At 44.2% G+C, this 23,185-nt stretch overlaps 1 protein-coding gene across 1 annotated transcript in view; it reads left to right on the top strand.

Annotated features, from left to right (window-relative positions):
- LOC132392944 (1-phosphatidylinositol 4,5-bisphosphate phosphodiesterase delta-4-like) overlaps positions 1-23,185 on the top strand; it is a 55,271-nt gene that overhangs the window by 22,127 nt on the left and 9,959 nt on the right. The window contains exons 8-12 of the mRNA XM_059967542.1: positions 4,065-4,209; positions 5,104-5,256; positions 13,040-13,204; positions 21,139-21,295; positions 22,846-22,962. Of these exons, the coding sequence (XP_059823525.1) occupies positions 4,065-4,209; positions 5,104-5,256; positions 13,040-13,204; positions 21,139-21,295; positions 22,846-22,962 (737 nt within the window). The remainder of the gene's footprint in view (positions 1-4,064; positions 4,210-5,103; positions 5,257-13,039; positions 13,205-21,138; positions 21,296-22,845; positions 22,963-23,185) is intronic.

Consider the following 23,185-nt stretch of genomic DNA (forward strand, 5'->3'; position numbering starts at 1 on the left):
TAGATGTGGATCTGAAGATCTCTCTGTTCCTCCGCACTGCTAGGAATCCTGCCATTAACCCTGTTTTCTGCCTTCAAATTCAACCTTCATTACGTCTATAATGTCTAATACCAGAGGACATGTATTTAAGGTGAGAAGGGGGCAAATTCAAAGGAGATATGAGGGGCAGGTTTTTTCACACAGACACACAGAAGATGGCTGGAATGTGCTGTCTGGGGTGGTGGTAGAGCCAGATACATTAGGGACTTTTAAGAGACGTTTAGATAGGCAGATGAATGTGAGGAAAATGGAAGGACATGGACATTGTGTAGGCAGAAGAGACTAGTTTAGTTGGCCATTTGATTACTAACTTAATTGGTTCAGCACAATATCATGGGCTGAATGGCCTGTTGCTGTGCTGTACTGTTTTATGCTCTTAAGAGATGTTGCAACAGACACTTGAGTGGGCTTGGTATAGAGGCATGCAGACCTGATACAGGCAATTGGGATTCATGTATTCAGTCATAAAGGCATCAAGAAAAGTTTAGATTAGCTTTATTTGTCACATGTACATCAAAACATACGGTGAAATACATCGCTGGTGTCAGCAATGGACACTGTCTGAGGATGTGCTGGGACAACAGTCGACAGGCCAGAGCATGCCTACAACCTACTAACTTCCTTAGAATGTGGGAGGAAAGCAGAGCACTTGGAGGGAACCCATGTGGTCATGGGGAGAACATACAAACTCCTTACAGGCAGCGGCAGGTATTGAACCCTGATTGCTGGTGCTGAAAATCATTGAGCTAACTGCTATGGTCCTGTCCTTCACCCCTTCCTTGTGCTCAATCCTACTGCAGCCCCCACTCTAGAACTTCTCTGAGATAGGACGCAGAACCTCCCATGAAGTTTCTTCATCCTGAAACTGCACCCCCCCCCCCCCCCCCATCTCAGCTCTTCCTCACCATTGCAGGTGTCATCTCACCTTCCCTCTGTCTGGGGAGGGAATCTCCAGGCAGCTGGGGTCACTGAGACATACAGCACTGAATCAGGCTCTTCGGCCCAATTAGTCCATGCTGTCCACTGTCCCCACTCAGCTAGTCCTAATTTCTCAGGTTAATCTTTAGTTCCATCTAAGCCCCACCCTTCATGTACTTGTCCAAGTCCTTCTTAAATGATGCTATTGCACCGGCCTCACCCGCTCCCTCGATAGTTGATTCCATATGTTTACTATCCTCTACATGGAAAAAGTGAGACCATAAGACAAAGCAGCAGAATTAGGCCGTTAAATCTGCTCTATTTTTCCATCATAGCTGATTTATTATCCCGCCCAATCCCATTCTCCTTCCTTCTCCCCAAACCCTTTGATGCCCTTACTAATCAAGAACATATTAACCTCCACTTCAAAATATACCCAATGACCTGGACTCCACCATCATTCCACAGGTTCACACTCTCTGTCTAAGGAAATTCTTCCTCATCTCTGCTCTAAAATTATTCTGAGGCTGTGCACCCTGGTCCTAGATTCCCCCATGTAAGGAAGCATGCTCTTCACCACCATTCTATCTAGGCTTTTCAATATTCAATAGGTTTCGATGAGATTCCCCCTTCATTCTTCTAAACTCCAGATAATACAAGACCAGAGCCATCAAAGGCTCCTCATGCTTTAACCCTTTCGTTCCTGGAATCATTCTCGTAAGCCTCCTCTGGGCTCTCTCCAATGCCAGGACATCTTTAAGGGAATATGGGGCTCAAAGCTGCCCACAATACGTCAATCACATTCTGGCCAATGCCTTATAAAGCGTCAGCATTACATTCCTGCTTTTACTGAATACTCCAGTCCTCTCAGAATGAATGCTAACATTGCTTTTACCTTCCTTTCCACCAACTCAACCTGCAAGCTAACCTTTAAGGAATCCTGCACAAAGACTCCAAAGTCCTTTGCACCTCTGATTTCAGAATTTTCTCCCCATTTAGAAAATAGTCTACACCTTTATTCCTTCTACCAAAGTGCATGACTACACACTTCCCTACACTATAATCCACCCGCAACTTCTTTGCCCATTCTCCTGATCTGTCTAAGTTGTTCTGCAGACTTCCTGCTTCCTCAACACTACCTGCCCCTCCACCCCTCAGGGTCCTCTTTAAACCTTCCCCTCTTGCTCCAAAACCCAAGCCTCCTAGCTTTGGTCTCCACTATGCTGAGGAAAAGACTGATATTGTCCACCAGTGTATCCTTAGCATGGCCAACACCCCCCCACCCCCCCACCAGTTACCACGTCCGTCTGGCCCTGGCATCATCCTTGTAAATCTTTTATTTTTTATGCAGACAGACAGCACAGTAACAGGCTCTTCTGGCCCAACAAGCCCACACTCCCAATTACACCCAATTAATCTATTAATCTGTAGTCTTTGGAAGATGAGAGGAAACTGGAGCACCCAGAAGAAACACTTTTGGTCACGGGGAGAACGTACAAGACTGCAGTGTCAATTGAACCTGAGTCGCTGATACTGGAATAACTAACACCTACGCTGCTGTGACTTCCAAACCATCTTCTCTCTGCTCTTTCCAGTCTCACCATGACCTGAACCGTACACAGTACTCCATGTGTGCCCACACCAACATTTATACAACTGTAACGTAAGGTCCAAAATTCTATACTCAGTGCACTGACCCACGAAGGCCAGGATGCTAAATGCCTTCTTCACCGCCCTCTCCAGCTGGCTCCTTTTCAGAATTTTTCTCTGTTTGTTCACACACCAGCACGCTGCTGGGATCCATTTTCCCACCTCACTCGGGTGGCGACCCCCCCCCTCTCTCGAGACTGCCCTTCCTCCTGATGTTGCTGACTTCAGGTCCCACACTCCACCCCTCCTCAAACTCCCCATCCCAAAGCTGGTGAGAGGTTAGAAGGTGTCGGAGGTTGGAGCTCCCTGTTCACCTCCCTCAGTTCCTCAAATACTGGATCCTCATCCTTCCGTGTGTCAAACTGCGGGCGCCTCGTCACTCAGTCCCTCAAACTCTGGGAACCTCGTCCTTCAGTCCTTTGAACTCTGGGCACCTCTTCAGTCCCTCAAACTCTGGAATCCTCATCCCTCAGTCCCTCAAACCCTGGGATCCTTGTCCCTCAAACTCTGGGAACCTCGTCCTTCAGTCCTTTGAACTCTGGGCACCTCTTCAGTCCCTCAAACTCTGGAAGCCTCATCCCTCAGTCCCTCAAACCCTGGGATCCTTGTCCCTCAAACTCTGGGAACCTCGTCCTTCAGTCCTTTGACCTCTGGGCACCTCTTCAGTCCCTCAAACTCTGGAATCCTCATCCCTCAGTCCCTCAAACTCTGGAATCCTCATCCCTCAGTCCCTCAAACCCTGGGATCCTTGTCCCTCAAACTTTGGGGACCTCGTCCTTCAGTACTTTGAACTCTGAGAAGCTTGTCCTTTAGTCCCTCGAACTCTGGGATCCTCATCCCTCAGTCTCTCAAACTCTGGGATCCTTGTCCCTTAAACTCTGGGATCCTCATCACTCAGTCCCTCGAACTCTGGGAACCTCATTCTTCAGTCCCTTGAACTCTGGGAACATTGTCCTTCAGTCCTTCGGACTCTGGGTTCCTCATCCCTAGGTCAATAACTCTCTGGGAGCCTTGTCCCTCATTCCCTCAAACTCTAAATTCCTCATCCTTCAGTTTGTCAGACTGTGGGAACCTCATACCTCAGCCACTCAAAGTATGAGATATTTGTCCCTCCCTCCCTCCAGCTCTGGGACTAGTTCCCCTCTTTTCATCCCCAGTTCATGCACCTTCCCCTTGCATTCAGATTCCTATTTATTTATCATGTTTCCATGGAAACACGGTGAAATGAGTAATTTTCTTTAACAACCTACACAACTTAGGAATGTGCTTGGGGCAACCTGCAAGTGTCGCCACATATTCTGAAGCCATTATAGCCTGCCCACAAACAACACAGAACACAACAGCACCCCTGTTCCTCCCTCCCCCAACTCACACAGACAGGCTCCTACCCAGGATAGGTGGTGATGGGGCCTTGCCAAGTGCCAGGTCTCCTGCACGGACTCTCCTCTCCACCGCAGGGCTCTGAAGAAGGGCTGCCGCTGTGTGGAGGTGGACTGCTGGGACGGCCCGAACCAGGAGCCAGTGGTTTACCACGGACACACGCTAACCTCGAAGATCCTCTTCAAAGACGTCATCTCCGTGGTGGACAAATATGCCTTCAAGGTGTGTGCGTGGCATTCGGTACTGACCTGCGCCCCCTATCCCCAGCAGCGGCATTGTGGAAGCAGCTTTCTGGGATATTCCTGAACCCCGCTTGTCAGCTCGTTCCCGAGACCTCTTGGTGTGACAGGATTAGGAGGTGGCTGGGACTTGTCTAGTGATGCCGGCTGGTGTTACGGGTGGGAGATACCTTGAGTGTGTGTGTTAGTGTGTATTAGTGTGTGGGCTGAGTGTGTGAAGTGTATTAGTGTAGGGTGTGCGTAGCAACGGCCCTTGCCCCCCCGGGGAGGGATTGGTCCCAGCGACAATGAAACTCCTGTGGAGCAGAGCACTCTGACAGAGAAAGGTCAAGTGGCCAGTTTCCATCTTAGCGCCTGGTGGTGGTAGTGGGGGGGTATTTTTGGGGAGGGAGGGGAGTGAGGATGGTTGGGAGGACGGGGAAGTGATGTGGGGGTGGAGGGGGAGGCAAGGTGAGCAAGGGTGATTGAGGAAGGAAGAGGACGCGAGAAGTGGGGGACAGTGACTGGGCAGATTGAGGAATGATAAGGGAAGGTAGGGAGGGGAGGATATTGGGATAGAGTGACATGAATGTGGAGTGAATGGGGAGGGGTGATCGAGGGGAGTGGGTAGGGAGAGAGGGGAGTGTTGGGAATGGAGAAGAGTGATATGGGAGGGTGAGGAAGGGTAGTTGAGGAGGGTGGAAGGGGAGTGAATGGGGAGGGTGGGGGAAGGAGAAGAGAATGTTAGGGAGGGAGGGGCCTTGAGGAGGGCTTAGGAGGGAGGGAGTGATTGGAGAGGATGAGAGGAGTGATGGGGGTGGGTGGAGAGGGGTGACTGAGGAGGAATGTGTGGTAGTGAGTTTACCCCTGTCACTTTCCCACGTTCCTTTCCTTTCAGACCTCCGATCTCCCCGTCATCCTGTCCATCGAGAACCACTGCAGCCTGGAGCAACAGACAGTGATGGCACATCACCTCACCACCATCCTGGGGGAGAAGCTGTTGACAAGTGCCATTGACGTGCAGGTCCCCAGCACACTCCCCTCTCCAGAGGTGAGGCAGCCCCCTCTGTGCCCCCACACACTGCTCTGACCACTTGTCAGGGGCAGATGACTGGCTCCAGAGTCTGTGAGAGCCTTAAACATTCGTCAAAAATTTATTTTCCCTGTTGGATTGGGATTCTGTTGAGCTGAAGGGGTCTTCAGCCTGGGGGGCAGGGTGGAGTGTGGAATAGAGTTGGAATTGGTTTATTATTGTCACATGTACTGAGATACAGTGAAGAGCTAGCCTTGCTTACTGTTCATACAGATCCGACCATTACAGGTGAACAGGGTAAAGTGATAATAGAGAGTGAAATAAAAGTGTAATTCACACAATGAGCTGGAGGAACTCAGCAGGTTAAGCAGCATCTATGGAGAGGAACAAAGAGTCAACATTTCAGGCCACGGCCCTTCATTGGGAATGAAATAAAGGGGGAAGATGCTGGAATGAGAAGATAGAGGAGGGGAAAGAGGACATTTGAAGGTGATAGGTGAAGCCAGGTGGGTGGGAGGGGGGAATGAAATGAGAAGCTGGGAGGTGGGAGAGGTAAAGGGCTGGAGAAGAAGGAATCTGATAAGAGAGGAGAGTGGAACACGGAAGAAAGGGGAGGAGGAGAGACACCAAGATGAGGTGATAGGCAGGTGAGGAGAAGGAAGTAAGTGTAAATTGAAGAAGAAGGAAAGGGGAGGGATAAAATTACCGGAAGTTGAAGAAATTGATGTTTATGCTATCTAGATGGACTATGAGGAATAAAGTGTTGGTGACAGAAAACTATTCCCACCATATTTTCTCCATAAATTTGGACGTTTCTGTGGGTATTCCACAAGTATTAGGAATATTGTGATGGAGAGGTTAATCTGAAGGATTTCAAGTGACAGAGTAGTTTCCAAATCTGTTTAGCATTCTTCGAGGAAGTAACAAGCAGGGTGGACAAAGGAGAGGCAGTGGATGTCATTTAATTGGATTTTTAGAAGGCGTTCGATAAGGTGCCTCACATGAGGCTGCTTAACAAGATAAAATCCTATGGTGTTACAGAAAAGATACTAGCATGGATAGAGGAATGGCTGACAGGCAGTGAGTGGGAATAAAAGGGGCCTTTTCTGTTTGGCTGCCAGTGACTAGTGGTGTTTCTCAGGGGTCAGTATTGGGACCGCTACTTTTCACATTGTTTGTCCATGATGTAAATAATGAAATAGATGGCTTTGTGGCAAAATTTGCAGATGATACAAAGATAGGTTGAGGGGTAGGTAGTGCGGAGGAAGCAATGTGATTATAGTAGGACTTAGACAAATTGAAAAATGGGCGAAAATGTGGCAGATGGAATACAGTGTTGGACAATATACTTTGGTAAAAGGAACAATAGTGCAGACTATGGGGGAGACGGTTCAAACATCAGAGGTGCAGAGGGACTTAGGAGTCCTTGTGCAAGACTCCCAGAAGGTTAATTTACAAGTTGAGCCTGTGGTAAAGAAGGCAAATGCAATGTTGGCATTTATTTTAAAGGGAATAGAATATAAGAGCAAGGAACTAATGTTGAAGCTTCATAAGACACTAACCAGTCCACACTTTGTCAACAGGTTTCTCAGAAAGGAGTGTTGTCATTGGAGAGAGCCAAGAGGAAGTTCACGAGGATTACTCTGGGAACAAAGGGGTTAATATATGAGGAGCGTTTGGCAGCTATGGGCCTGTACTCAGTGCAATTTAGAAGAATGTGTAGGGATTTCATTGAAACCTACCGAATGTTGAAAGGACTAGGTAGGGTGGATGTGGAGAGCATGTTTCCTATGGTGGGGGTATCCAGAACTAGAGAACACAGCCTTAAAATTGAGGGGCGATCCTTTTAGAACATAGGTAAGGAGAAACTTTTTAGCCAGAGAGTCTTCTTCTTTGGCTGTCCATCGATTTCAATGTTGACTGTGCTGAGAGTTTAGTCTCCGCAGGCAAGTTTATGGGCCACAAGACCAGCACTGGATCGGCACTGTCTCCCACATCGGCTGCATTTGTGATTTGACTGGTCTAGCACTGAATGTCTGCCTTCATGACCTGCTTCCACACCATCCAGAAACTCTACTCCAACACGCCTCGCACAGTAATAAGACAGACGGTGTCGTGCCCCCACCATACAGTCTTGCTGGGCTTCCGAATCTGATGCGAAGTGGTACACAGGAGCGTAACAGACTTAGCGGATAAGGAAGCTGCCCCGCAGTGACAACTAACTAGTCTAGCGATGCCGTCCGTTGACCAGCACTCTGGTTCCTCTGCATGCCACCAAGGCAGCTGTACCATTGACCCTTTTGGATTCATTTGCCACAGACACCACCAGACGCCCTGCTGTTGGCATCCTCGTAGGATGCAGCCTTGGCTTGAAGAGGCATAACCTACAAAGTAGCAAAGGCATGCTTACCTCCTTCACTTAGCTAGCCATGATCCTACTACTAGAACTAGTCTAGTAGTGTACCGTTGGAATATCACCTTCATGGCCAGGTTAGACCTGCCAGGGAACGAATCTCCACCGTACTTCGCTGATGTTCAGCCAGTGTCACTCCTACGCCATGGTAGGATTTTGTAGGAGAGTAGTGAATCTGTGGAATGCTCTGCCACAGACTGTGGAAGCCAAGTCCGTGGGTATATTTAAAACGGACGTTGATCATTTCCTGATTGGTCAGGGCATCAAAGGATATGGCGAGAAGGCAGATGTATGGGGTAGAGTGGGATCGGGATTAGCCATGATGGAACAGACTCGATGGTCTGAATGGCCTAATTCTGCTCCTATGTCTTATGGTTCAAATACTAGACATTCAAGGAATTTGGATGTTTCAGGCATTTAACCTCTTACACAAGACTGGGGAATAGTGAGGATTAGAATTGGTTTATTATTGTCACATGTACTGAGATACAGTGAAGATCTTGTCTTGCAGACTGTTTATATAGATCCAATCATTACACAGAGCATTACCTCATTACATTGAGGAAGAACAAGGTAGAACAATAATAGAGTGCAGAATAAAGTATTACAGAGAAGGTGCAGTCCAGGCAGACAAGAAGGTGCAAGGTCTTAATGAGGTAGATTCTGAGGTGAAGACTCCATCTTAATGCTGTAACAGCAGAGTAGAAGATGTCCTTGAATCTGGTGGTACTTATTTTCAGGCTTTTGTATCTTTTGCTTGATGGAAGGGTGGAGAAGAAAGAATGTCCACGGTGGGTGGGGTCTTTGATGATGCTGGTTGCTTTACTGAGGCAGTGAAGAGTGTAGACTGAGTTCATGGAGGGGAGGCTGGAGTCTGTGATGTGCTGAGCAGTGTCCACAACTCCCTGCAGTTATTGTACCAAGCTGTGATACATTTGGATAGGATGCTTTATATGGTGCATTGATAAAAATTGGTGAGGGTCAATGGGGACATGCTGAGTTTCTTTGGTCTCCTGATGAAGTTGAGGTGTTGGTGAGCTTTCTTGGCCACAGAGCCTCATCTCCAGCACTTAGTGTGGGGAAAGTTCCCCATCTGGAGTGTGAGCCTGTCACCAAACAGGCCTGGCCACCAATCCTGGGCCACTGGCTTCCAACTACTCCACTGGGCTAGGCCTGGATTTTGACACTTTCAGTCTGCATCTTGTGGGGCAGGTTGGGGTTTCAGCCGGTTGTGTTGGGAGTAGAGGAGGCTGAGTGGGAACTGATGGGAGTAGATGTTGCTCAGGTGGATAGTCGGAGACTTTTCTAGACTTGCAGGTATCCAAAACTGGGTTTTAGAGGGAAACCAAGGAAAGATGCTTTCACCCTGGGGTGGGATTGGACTCCAGAATGCATTCCCTGATGTGATGGTGGAAGCAAGACAAAGTCTCTGGAGGTGATCTGGAAGAAATAAGATGATGTGAGTTTTTTGAGATCAGATGTTTTTTTTCCCTGTCAGGCACTTATAAGCCTTTGCATTTCTCTTCCTCAGAGAGCAGTGGAAGCAGACTCCTTAAATATTTTTAAGACAAATAGAGATAGATTCTTGATTGGCCTGGGTATAAACAGGTTACAGAGGGCGCTCGATAATGCACTGAGTTAAAGCCAGATCACCATGGTCTTGTTGAATGATGAATCAGGGCTCGAGGGATCAAATAATCCAGTCTTTCAGAGATATGACCAATGGTGGGCTGGGATGTGACCTCCACAGTTGAGAACTAGGGGAATAGTCTGAAAGAAAGGGATTAAATGGCTTTCAATCCCATAACAATTGTCTGTTTCACGGGACACAGGACAGGTTTATAGCTGGTGCAATACTTTAGAAATGTGGGTAGCGGGGGAGGGCTGGTAGTATTATTTAATGAATTTAGCAATACAGCACGGTAACAGGTTCTTCCAGTCCGATGAGCCCACACTAAATTGCACTCAGGTGACCAATTGACCTACTACTACTCTGTATGTCTTTGGAGTGTAGGAGGAAAGCGGAGTGCCCAGAGGAAACACACGTGGTCATGGACACACTCCTTACAGACAGTGGGAATTGAACCCAGATTGCTGGTGCTGGAATAGCATTAAGCTAACTTTGTACTTTGTACTAACGCTGTACTTTCTCAGGAAGCTAAAGAGGTTTGGCTTGTCAGCAAACACTCATAACATGCTTATATATGATGTAATCAGAATGGGATTTGTATACAGCTTGTTTGCAGTGTGTTAATGAGAAGATCACCCCATATTTAATTAGTGATTGATGGATAAGTACCAAATTAATTTATTTTATTTAATTAGAGATACAAAATGGATCAGGCCCTTTTGATCCAACAAGCCAGCACTCCACCTATTTAACCCTGGACTGATTATAGGACGATTTACAATGACAATTAACCTACTAACTGGTATGTCAATGGATTATGAGAAGAAACTGGAGCACTCGGAAGAAGCCCATGGGCACAAGGGAAGTTAAAACATTCTTACAGAGGACGCTGGAATTGAACTCTGAGTGACAAAGCCTTTGACATCCATGATGGTAGCATAGTGGTTAGCATGACATTGCTCCAACTCAGGGCATTGGAGTTTGGAGTTCAATTCGCCTGTAAGGAGTTTGTACATTCTTGCCATGACCGAGTGGGTTTCCTCCCACGGCTGTACCAGTTAGAAGATTAATTGTTCATTGTACAGTATCCTGTGATTAGTGTTAAATGGGTGGGTTGCTGGACAGTGAGGCTCATTGGGCTGGAAGGGCCTGTTCTGTGCTGTATCTCTGAATAAATAAATTCACAGCTCGGGAACAGATCTCTGACACATGATGACCACACTGGGATACTGGAGAGAGCTCTGTGCCTCTTGTACAGTGGTTGTTTGAACTACCTGAGGGCTCAGAGTGAGTTCAGTTCACTCTCTGATCGAACAGTGGAAATATCCAGCAGTAAATTCTTTGTACTCATTGGGAGTCTCAAAGCCATCTGCACAAGTCCATGCAATGAAAAACTTTCTTACAGGAGCATCACAGGCACATGGCATTAGAACATAGAGCCATGCAGCACAATGTTGTGCCAACACTTTAACCTACTCCAAGATTAATCTAACCCTTCCTTACATAGTCCTCCAATTTTCATTCATCCATTGTGCCTATCTAAGAGCCTCTTAAATATCCATAACGTATCTGCCTCTACCATCATCCCTGGCAGAGTGTTCCACGCACGCACCAATCTCTGTGTTAAATAAACCCCTACCTCTGACATTCTTATGATAATTTCCTCCAAACACATTTATGACTCCTCATATTAACCATTTGAAGCCTGGGATAAAGTCTCTGGCTGTCCAGTTAGTCTGTGACTCCTACCACCTTGGACACCTTTATCAAGTTACCTCTCACCCTCCTTCACTCCCAAGAGGAAAGCCTTATCCTGCTCAACCTATCGAATTCAAGCAGCATTTTGGTAAGTTTCCTCTGCACCCTCTAAAAATTCTACATCACAAGAAACACGTTAAACAAAAATTATATTAAAAAGAACGTAATTAGAACAGAATAAAAAAAAGTCTATTTTAGTGCAAAGTGGTCAGAGTGAGGTAGTGATTAGGTTTCAAGACCGAATGGCTAACGGGAAGTAGCTGTCCTGAACCTGGTGATGTGGCTTCTGTACCTCCTGCCCGATGGTAGCAGTGAGAAGATGGCATGGGCTGGATGGTAGAGGTCTTTGATGACGGATGTTGCCTTAAGATCATAAGACATAGGAGCAGAATTAAGACATTCAGCCTATCAAGTCTGCTGGGCCATTCCATCACAACTGATTTATTATCGCTCTCAATCCCACTCTCCTGCCCTCTCTTCATAACTTTTGAGGTCCTTACTAATTAAGAACTTCTCCAAATCTACTCAATAGTTCCATTTAATATCAGAGAATGTATACAATATACAACCTGAAATTCTTGTTCTTTACAAATATCCACAAAAACAGAAGAGTGCTCCAAAGTGTGAGTGATAATAAAATCTTTAGAACCCCAAATCCCCTCCATTAACTCCTTCCACACACAACCAGTAGCAAGGCAATGCCCCCCTCCCCCCGATTCCTCTAAACTCCAATGAGAACAAGCCAAGAGTCATCAACTGCTCCTCATACATTCACTCGTTCCAACGTCAGCACATCTTTTCTTAGATAAGGGGCCCAAGACTGCTCAGAAGAAGTACAATCTGATCAGTGCCTTAAAAAGCCCCAGCAGGACATCCTTCCGTTTATATTCTAGTCCCCTCAAAATGAATGCTAGCATTGCATTTGCCTTTTTGAGGCAACACCTCCTGTAGATAGGCAGGGAGGGATGTGTCCTCCAGTGTGAGGAGTTGAGAATCAGGGGCAGAGTCAGAGTAAGAGATTGGCTGTTTATGACTGGGGTGGGGAGAAATTACTTCACTTGGAGGGTGGTAAATCTTTGGAATTCTCCACCCTGAATAATGAGAGCAGGTTGCCCTAGTCGACTTCTGGTTATGTGGGAGGTCAAGAATAGAGTGAGTGAAAAAAATGGCAGTGAGGACCATAAGACATGGGAGCAGGATTGGGTATTTGGCTTATCAGGTTTGCAATTTCATCATGGGTGATTTAATATTGCTCTCAACCCTTTCTCCTGCCTTCTTCATGTAACCTTTGACACCCTGACTAATCCAGAGCCAATCACCCTCTGCTTTAAATATACTCGATGTCTTGGCCTTCACAGCTGTTGGTGGCAACAAATTCCACAGATCCACCACCTTCTGGCCAAAGAAATTCCTCCTCATCTCTGTTCTAAAGGGATATCCTTCTATTCTGATGTTGTGCCCTCTGGTCCCAGATTCCCCCCACCCCCCACAGGAAACATCCTCTTCAAGGCAAGACACAGTTTTGTTGAATGTTGAAACAGGCTTGTGGATGACAAGGTCACAGAATGGAAGTTGGGGTATCTCCGGGTTTCGGGAGGCAAGGATAGGTGAAAGGGCGTCAAGGTTTGGTCACCAGGAGTGGCACAGTAGCACAGTGGTTAACATTATGCTTTACAGCAATCACCAGTTGGGGTTCAATTCCTGCCACTGACTGTAAGGAGTTTGTTCATTCTCCCCTTGACCACATGGATTTCCTCCCACATTCCAAAGATGTGTGGGTTAGAGTTAGTAAGTTGTGACACTTGCAGGCTGCCCTCAGCAGATCCTCAGACATTGTTGGTCACTGATACAAAAGTGATGCATCCACCGTATGTTTCTACGTATGTGTGGACATGGAAACTAAGCTTTAAATCTTCTTTAAGCTGTGTGAGGAAGCAAAGTTGAGCTCAGTACCAAGGCAGTGCCCTGCTGACGGAGTCTATGTGTTGTCATTGTGCCAGGAGCTGCGGTGGAAGGTACTGGTGAAGGGGAAGAGGATTGGGGGCCTGGAGAGTGCTGTCAACGGCCTGGGTCAGCAGCAGTGCGCTGCAGAGGTGACAGACGAAGATGAGGCGGTCGAGATGGAGGACGAGACCGTGAAGAATGAAGTGAAGCGGAAAGGGAAGGTAAAAGTTATGAGGGCAGTGGGGCCAGGGGCATGCTGGTATATGTCATATAATGCCTGCCGCCCACTGCTGGGGGTGGGGGGGGGGAAGGCCACACAGCATGGAGACAAGCCCTTCAACTCATCTGGCCCATGCAAACCCAAGCTGACCCACCTAAACTGGTCACATTTTCTTGCATTTGGCCCTTTCCTCTCTAAACCTTTCCATTACATGTACCTGCCCACCTGACTTTTAAAAGTTGCTATTGTACCTGCCTCTACCACTTCCACAAAGTTTGTTCCACAACGACACCACCCATTGTGTAAATAAAAGTCCTTCAGGTTCCTATTAAGTTACTCTTCTCACCTTAAACCTGTTCCATCTAGTTCTTGATTCACCAACCCTGGGAAAAAGACTGTGTGCATTCACCCTCTCTACATCCCTCATGATTTTGCAAACCTCTCCAAGATCAAGTCATAAAGCTTAAGACAATTGAGAAGAATTAGGCTATTCAGCCCATACAGTCTGCTCTGCCATTCCACCATGTCTGATATATCATCCCTCTCAACCCCATTCTCCCATCTTCTGCCCATAACCTTTGATGTTCTTATTTACTAATCAAGAACCTACCAATCTCCGCTTTAAATATACCCAGTGACTTGGCCTCCACAACCATTTATGGCAATGAATTCCACACCACCCTCTAGCTAAAGAAATTCCTTCTCACCTCTTTTCTAAATGGATGTCCTTGTATTCTTAGGATGTACCTTCTGGTCCTAGACTCTCCATGTTCTTGATTAACAAAGGCATTAAAGGTTATGGGAAAAGGCAGGAGAATGGGGTTGAGAAGGAAAATACATACGCCGTGATGGAATAGTGGAACTACCCAGTTTGGCTGCTATGCCTTATGGTCGAATGGACAGGGAATAGATCTGTTGGGTTCAAGGTCCTGTTTCCAAACTGTATGACAGTAAGATAAAGACAACATGATCCAACTGAGTGGCTGGTTGGCCTCAGTCTGTACCAAGCAATATCCAGCTTGGCTACAGGAAGGTGTTTGTTCATCCACAGAGCCATTGCTTCAGACCGTGGTCTGTGCTGCTCCCTGCAACACCTCCAACACTTTAGCAACCCTGCAGTGACATATGGTTGTGGAGTTTATTGTTTTGTGGCAGCAGTATAGTCCAAGACCTATGTTGAAGTTTATTGTAATCCAACCAAATACTGCCAAAGAAAACAATGTTCCGGGGGGGACGTCACGTGATGACGTAGGATCGAGACGCTGGAACCCAGCTCTCCTGTAAAAAATCAATAAATTAATGTCTACATGAAGAAAAGTTAGTCAATACTTTCTAAAAGTTACTTATAAACTACTCCAGATTGTTTCAAGTTATGCCTCACAAACAGAAGATGAAGAAAACTACTACCGTGAAGGCAACGCAAGTTGGAACAGAATCAAGGCCCACTTCTGCCAAAGAACCGCGGGCTCAGGTACATTAAACCACCGGGGATACAGAACAGGAAACTGCAGCAACATCGACCATTTCTAAAGGAAAAGATCAACGAGTACTGCGCAAATGTGAAGGAAGGAGCATGCGCAAACGGGAGCAACCAGAACTACAAATCCCAGTTACGACTGAAACCGAAAGTGAAAGTGAATCTGAGAGCGAGTCAGATTCTCTGGAAAAATCAGACGAAGATAGAGGCAAGGCTTTCTGGAAATATGGAAAAGACTTTGATGCAAATAATGCGTAAATTAGAAAAATTAAATGCATTAAAAGTAATCAAAAGAAAAATGACAAATATGGAGATGATGTTTGATAAAATGACAAAAAGACAGGAAAAAATGGAAAAGAGAATTATAGATTTGGGAACTACAACAGAAGACATGGTTGAAAGAATGAATAAAATGGAAGATGATATTACTGCCTGGACATCAGAAAGAAAACAATTTATGGAAAAAATTGATAAGCTTGAAAATTTTAGTAGACGAAACAATATTAAAATTGTTGGACTTAAAGAAGATCTAGAAGGAGAAGGTCCAATAATTTTTTTTCAAAAATGGATCCCTGAAAAATTGGAAATGGAAGAAGATACTCTAATTGAGATCGAAAGGGCTCATAGAGCCTTAAGGCCAAGACCTCAAGCTGATCAAAATCCACGATCAATTTTGATAAGATGCTTAAGGTACCAAGATAAAAAAAAGATCCTGAAGGCGGCTGCCCAATGTGCCAAAAAGAGAAATGGGCCATTGATGATAGCAGGGAAGGCAGTTCTTTTTTATCCTGATATAAGTTATAACCTTTTGAAGAGAAAGAAGGAATTTAACTCAGCAAAAAATGTCTTATGGGAAAAGGGTTATAAATTTATAATGCGTCACCCAGCAACGCTGATAATTTTTTTGGAGGAGGGAAAAAGAAGATTTTTTAACGATTATCGAGAAGTGGAGGAGTTCGCACAAAAACTTCCATCTATTCGCTAATTACACATGGAGACTTCCAAGCGTAATGGATTAAAGATGAAGATAGAGACAGTGAATGGAAGTGATGGACATTTAAGGATGATACAGGGGAGAAAAGCAAAATTTCAGAAATAATAATTGAGAATAGTATTTTTTTCTCTTCTTATATATATACTTTTCTATGTTGCGGGGGGGGGGGGCTGGGGAGCTTTGGATCGGTTACTGCGGGATTCACGTGTGCAATCATGGCGATTGCCATGACCCGTACAACAGAGGGGGGTAATGTTGTGTTCTTTTTTTTCCACAACATTAGTAGGGGGGTATTTTGTTTTTTTCTTTATACTCTATTTTTCTTTTATCTTTCTGCCTGGATGATTGGTGGGGACACACATAGCAACATGGAGAATTTTAAAAAGATTTCCCAAGATACCATGAAAGTTGAAAGATTAGGTATTATTATAGCTTGGAGTAACATAATTAAAAATAATGACTAATTTATTGAATTTTTAAAGTTTTAATGTTAATGGGCTTAATGGACCAGTAAAAAGAAAAAGAATTCTAACATACATTAAAAAAAATGAAAACAGGGATTAGAATAGAACTATAAAATAGGAGAAAATACACCAGAAGATTTTATATATAAATGGGAATCTAAATGGATACGGGAAAGAAAGTATCTCCTATATTAAAACATTTGATTGACTTATGGAATAAATGTTGATGATGAGACAAAGAAATCTTTATTAGCAAAGAGATCTTTAATTCAAAATAGACTTATTCCTTTTACAATGGATAATCAACTTTTATATAATTGGTTTCAAAAAGGGATTAGATATGTAGGAGATTGTTTTGAAGGAGGTATATTAATGTCATTTGATCAATTAAAGAATAAATATAAAGTATCAAACAATATTCTTTTTTGTTACTTTCAACTAAGAGCTTATTTAAGAGAAAAATTAGGTCAAACAATGTTATTGCTGAAATCTAATGAAATAGAAACTTTGATTCAAAAAGGAAAGATTAAAAAAAATATTTCTTATATGTATAACTTGATTCAAAAACAGGCAATTAAACAAGGAGTCCATAAGTCAAGACAAAAATGGGAAAGTGACTTGAATATTAAAATTGAAGAAACAAATTGGTCAAGACTATGTCTTAATAGTATGACAAATACAATAAATGTCCGGTTAAGATTAGTGCAATATAATTTTTTACATCAATTATATATTACACCACAAAAAATAAATAAATTATACCCAAATTTATCCGATCAGTGTTTCTGATGTAAACAAGACATCGGTGCTTTTTTACATTCTACTTGGTCATGTTCTTAAATTCAACCTTTTTGGACAAATTTAAGAGTTTTATTGGAACAAATTATTGGAACACAACTTCCACATAATCCAATATTATTTTTACTAGGCGATATTGAAGGGATAAAACTGAAACCCAAATTGAATAAATATCAGAAAGAATTTATAAAACTTGCATTGGCAGTAGCCAAAAAGGCTATTGCATTTACTTGGAAATCGGATACATACTTAAGTATAGATCGTCGGAAGAAGGAAATTTATGGCTGTATTCCACTTGAAAAAATTACTTACAATTTAAGAGATAAATATGAAACATTTTTGAAAATTTGGTGCCCTTATTTACAAAAGACAGGATTAAATATATAGGTGTTCTGAAGATGAAATAATTGGTTATTTGGGGAAATAAATAAATATATATACTAAAGTTATTACGAACTCCATGGAGCATGTGGGGATCTCCCGATATTCAGGCATTCTTTCTTTCTTTCTTTTTTTTTCCTTTCTTTTTTTCTTTTTTATATAGGGATGTTAGGGGGTGGGGTTAAGGGGAGGGGGTAGGGTATATATATATATATATATATATATATAATTTTTTATTTCTCATATATTTTCTTTTATTTATGTAATAATTGAAAACTCAATAAAAAAGTTTAATAAAAAGAAAACAATGTTCCTGCAGACCAACCTGGGGTCCACGGAGCCCTCAGTCCGTGGTTGAGAATCCCTGCTGCAGCCCAACGTGCACAAAATGGTGCAGATAACTCACACACACATGGAAGCGTGGTTGTTGTTGATGAAGCCAGCCACTGTGGTGCCATCAGCGAACGTGATGATTTGCTTGGAACTGGATCTAGTAGTACAGTCATGCATCAGTGGCGTGAACAGCTGTGGGCTGAACAACTCTGGGGAGCGCAAGTGCTCAGCATGATGGAGCTCGAGATGTTTCTGCCAACGAGGACTGACTGTGGCCTTTCTGTCGAGGTCCAAGATCCAGTTATAGAGAGAGGTGCTGAGACCCAACGAAGACAGTTTACCCACCAGTTTTTGAGGGCTGATCATATTAAACCCTGTGCTGAAGTTGATAAATAGCTTTCTGGTGTATGAGACACCATTTTCCAGGTGGGACAGGACGGAGTGGAGGGCAGAGGCTATGGAATCATCAGTGGACCAATTTGAACAATAAGTGAATTAGAAAGGGTCCAGTTTAGCAGGAAGATGGGATTTACTGTGATCCACAACCAGCCGCTTAAAGCACTTCATTATTGTTGAGGTCAGTGCCACTACACGGTAGTCATTAAGACAGGTTACTTGGATGACTGAGATGATGATGGCTGTCTTGATGTTGAAGATATCTGTTGGATCCCGTTAACTGGGCTACACATTACTATAAATTATAAATAAATAAATAGACATAAATATTGCAGAAGAGGAATAGTGAGGTAGTAATCATGGACCGTTCAGAAATCCGATGGCAGAGGGGAAGAAGCTGCTCCTAAAATGTTGAATGTGTGTGATATATTAACAAGAAGAAGTCATGTCTATCATCCATCCTTAATGACTGATACCTGCATCTTGAGGCACCGCCTCTTGAAGATGCCCTCGATAGTGGTGAGAGTGTTCCTGTGATGGAGCTGGCGTTCCTTTGTAGGGTGTTGCCCCTTGCAATCCTGTGCGGAGGAGCCTCCAATCGAGACAGTATTGCAACCAGTCAGAATGCTCTCTGTCATACATCTATAGAAATCTGCAAGAGCTTTTGGTGATATTCTGAATACCTTCAACTCCTAATGAAATATAGGTGCAGGCATGCCTTTTTCATGATCGCATCTATGTTCTGGTCCCAGGATAGATCCTCTGAAATATTAATGCCCAAGAATTTGTAGCTGCTCATCCTTTCCACTGCTGATCCCTCACTGAGGACTGGTGTGTTTTTCTGACTCCCCCTTCCTAAAGTCCACAATTAGTTCTTTAGTCTTGCTGATGTTGAGTTTGAGGTCATTGTTGAGACATTATAATATTTAATTCATACAACCTGTTAATATATGATAAAGTATACAATTGACATAATGATAGTTATAGAGTTCTGTGGTAGAGAAGCAAGCACTTTGGCCCATCTCGTCCATGCTGAAATATTATTCTGTCTAGTCCAATCGACCTACACCAAGACCGTAGCCCTCCATACCCTTCCCACTATGTATTTAACCAAACTTTTCTTAAGTGTTGCAATCAAACCTACATCCACCACTTCCGCTGGCAGCTCGTTCCACTCTCTCACCACCCTGAGAGTGAAGAGGTTCCCCTTCAGGTTCCAGTTAAACATTTCCCCATTCACCCGTAACCCAATACTTCAAGTTCTCGTCTCACCCAACCTCAGTGGAAAAGCCTGCTTGCACTTACCCTATTTATACCCCTCAAAATTTTGTATTCCTTAATACAAAATTCAGAATCAGAATCAGGCTTATTATCACCAGCATGTGTCGTGAAATTTGTTAACTTAGACAGACAGACATACTTTATTGATCCCGGGAGAAATTGGGTTTTGTTACAGTCACACCAACTAAGAACAGAGTAGAAAGATAGCAATATAAAACCATAAATAATTAAATAATAATGTTAATCATGCCAAGTGGAAATTAGTCCAGGACCAGCCTATTGGCTCAGGGTGTTTGACAGCAGCAGGACAACAATAATATAGAAAGAAAAAACAAATAAGTAAATCAATTCAAGTACATGTATGTAAGTTTAAAAAGCATGATTAAAAATAGTGCAAAACAGAAATAATATATTTTTAAAAAAGTGAGGTAGTGTTCATGGTTCAATGTCCATTTAGGAATCTGATGGCAGAGGGGAAGAAGCAGTTCCTGAATCACTGAGTGTGTGCCTTAAGGCTTCTGTACCTCTTACCTGATGGTAACAGTGAGAAAAGGGCATGCCCTGGGTGATGGGAGTCTTTAATAATGGATGTTGCCTTTCTGAGGCACCGCTTCTTGAAGATGTCTTGGGTACTATGCATGCTAGTACACAAGATGAAGCTGACTAATTATACAACTTTCTGTAGATTCTTTCAGTCCTGTCTAGTAGCCCCCCCACCCTCCATACCAGACAGTGATGCAGCCTGTCAGAATGCTCTCCACGGTACATCTAAAGAAGTTTTTGAGTGTTTTAGATGACAAATCAAATCTCTTCAAACTCCTAATGAGATTTAAGCTTGCCTTCTTTATAGCTGCATTGATACTTTGGGACCAGGTTAGATCCTGAGAGATATTGACACCCAGGAAATTGAAATTGCTCACTCTCTCCACTTCTGATCCCTCTGTGAGGACTGGTGTGTGTTCCCTTGTCTTACCCTTCCTGAAATCCACAATCAACTCTTTTGTCTTACTGATATTGAGTGTAAGGTTGTTGCTTTGATGCTACTCAACTAGCTGGTATATCTTGCTCTGGTACGCCCCCTCATCTCCATCTGAAATTCTACCAACAACAGTTGTGTCATCAGCAAATTTATAGATGGTATTTGAGCTATGCCAAGCCACACAGTCATGGGTATAGAGAGAGTGGAGCAGTGGTCTAAGCACACAGCCCTGAGGTGCACCGGTGTTGATCATCAGCAAAGAGGAGGGGATATCGTCACCCACCCACACAGATATTGGTCTTTCGGTTAGGAAGTTGAGGATCCTGTTGCAGAGGGAGGTACAGAGGCCCAGGTTCTGTAGTTTAGCAATCAGGACTGTGGAAGTGATGGTGTTAAACGCTGAGCTATAGTCAATGAACAGCATCTTGACATAGGTGTTTGCATTGTCCAGGTGATCTATGACTGTGTGAAGACCCATTGAGATTGCATCTGCCGTTGACCTAAATGTACATCTACAGAATGTGTATGTAAATAAATACATACTGAACATGTGCACACATAGATACATATGTTATTAATTATATACATACAATCATTCTATTTATTTTACTTTATATTGCCTGTTTAAATTATATGGATAATGATAACATTAACTGTGTATCCATCATTCCAGCAACTCTGCAACTTGTTCCCAGAGAGCCAAGTGCATCATTCACCCAGTCTCTGTGTTATCCCAGCAAACGTGCAGCCTAGCTGCGTTTCAGTGGCACCATGTTCCTCCCTTGTACCCTGCACCCAATCATGTCTCTCTCTGCTCTACCTGCTTTCCAAGGATTCCAAGCAGCATTTGGCCAGGGAGCTGTCTGACTGTGTCGTCTACTGCAAGAGCGTCCACTTCCACAGCTTCAAGCATGCCCGCACACACAACAAGTTCTACGAGATCTCCTCCTTCACCGAGTTCAAGGCCAGGAAACAGATCCGGGAGTCCGGTGAGAAACTGGCTTGGGTCTAATCCAGGGGTTGGTGTGTTTATGTATAGAATAACAGATCCTCAGGGGTGGGTGACAAGCTGGAGTCTAATTCAGGAGTCAGAGGGGTTTACATAATAACATCCTCAGGGATGGGTGACAGGCTGGAGTCTAATCCAGGGGTCAGAGGGGTTTACATAATAGAAACATAGAAAATAGGTACAGGAGTAGGCTATTTGGTCCTTCGATCCTGCACCGCCATTCAGTATGATCATGGCTGTTCATCCAACTCAGAACTCTGTACCTGCTTTCTCTCCGTACCCCCGATCCCTTTAGTCACAAGGGCCATATCTAACTCCCTCTTAAATATATCCAACGAACCGGCCTCAACTGTTTCCTGAATTCCACAGATTTCCACAGATTCACGGATTCATCACTCTCTGTGTGAAGAAGTTTTTCATCATCTCGGTCCTAAAAGGCTTCCCCTTTATCCTTAAACTGTGACCCCTCATTCTGGACTTCCCCAACATTGGAAACAATCTTCCTGCATCTAGCCTGTCCAATCCCTTTAGAATTTTATACGTTTCAATAAGATCCCCCCTCAATCTTCTAAATTCCAGTGAGTATAAGCCTAGTCGATCCAGTCTTTCTTCATATGAAAGTCCTGCCATGCCAGGAATCAATCTGGTGAACCTTCTTTGTACTCCCTCCATGGCAAGAATGTCTTTCCTCAGATTAGGGGATCAAAACTGCACACAATACTCTAAGTGCAGTCTCACCAAGGCCTTGTGCAACTGCAGTAGAACCTCCCTGCTCCTGTACTCAAATCCTCTTGCTATGAATGCCAACATACCATTTGCCTTTTTCACCGCCTGCTGTACCTGCATGCCCACCTTCAATGACTGGTGCACAATGACACCCAGGTCTCGTTGCACCTCCCCTTTTCCTAATCGGCCACTGTTCAGATAATAATCTGTTTTCCTGTTCATGCAACCAAAGGTGATAACCTCACATTTATCCACATTAAATTGCATCTGCCATGAATTTGCCCACTCACCTAACCTATCCAAGTCACCCTACATCCTCCTCACAGCTAACACTGCCACCCAGCTTCATGTCATCCGCAAACTTGGAGATGCTGCATTTAATTCCCTCGTCTAAATCATTAATATATATTGTAAGCAACTGGGGTCCCAGCACTGAGTCTTGCAGTACCCTACTAGTCACTGCCTGCCATTCTGAAAAGGTCTCGTTTACTCCCACTCTTTGCTTCCTGTCTGCCAACGAATTCTCTATCCACATCAATACCATACCCCCAATACCATGTGCTTTAAGTTTGCACACTAATCTCCTGTGTGGGACCTTGTCAATAACATCCTCAGGGGTGGGTGACAAGCTGGAGTCTAATCCAGGAGTTCAAGGGGCTGGGATGTATTGCGATTTTGGGATTAATGTACTGCAGGATGATTCTGCCTCTTATTCTTCTACCTGTGTGACTCTGAGGTGGGATGATTTGACCTCAGCACCCTCGGGTGGGGGTACAACTCACGACTGCTGTGTTGCGTCTGCAGCCAACGAATTTGTCCGACACAACGCTCGCCAGTTGTCCCGGGTTTATCCCAGCGGCTTCCGAACCGACTCGTCCAACTTCAACCCACAGGAGATGTGGAACGCCGGGTGCCAAATCGGTAACTACCTGCCAGTGGGGCTGGCGACCATGTCGGCTTCCGCAAATAAAACAAAGCGAGGCGTTTGAATGTTTAATGAAACCCATCACACATTTTATCGAACCCCAAATCCTCAATGCAAAAGCACGCTAAACCGCCTTACGTAATTACGTCATCATGTCAGACCAGCCTTTTAAAGTGAAATCCCAGTCCAGTATCGGTGGTTGTGAATTCACTAACACTG

Source organism: Hypanus sabinus, chromosome 4, assembly GCF_030144855.1.
Source record: "Hypanus sabinus isolate sHypSab1 chromosome 4, sHypSab1.hap1, whole genome shotgun sequence".
Taxonomy (NCBI): Eukaryota; Metazoa; Chordata; class Chondrichthyes; order Myliobatiformes; family Dasyatidae; genus Hypanus; species Hypanus sabinus.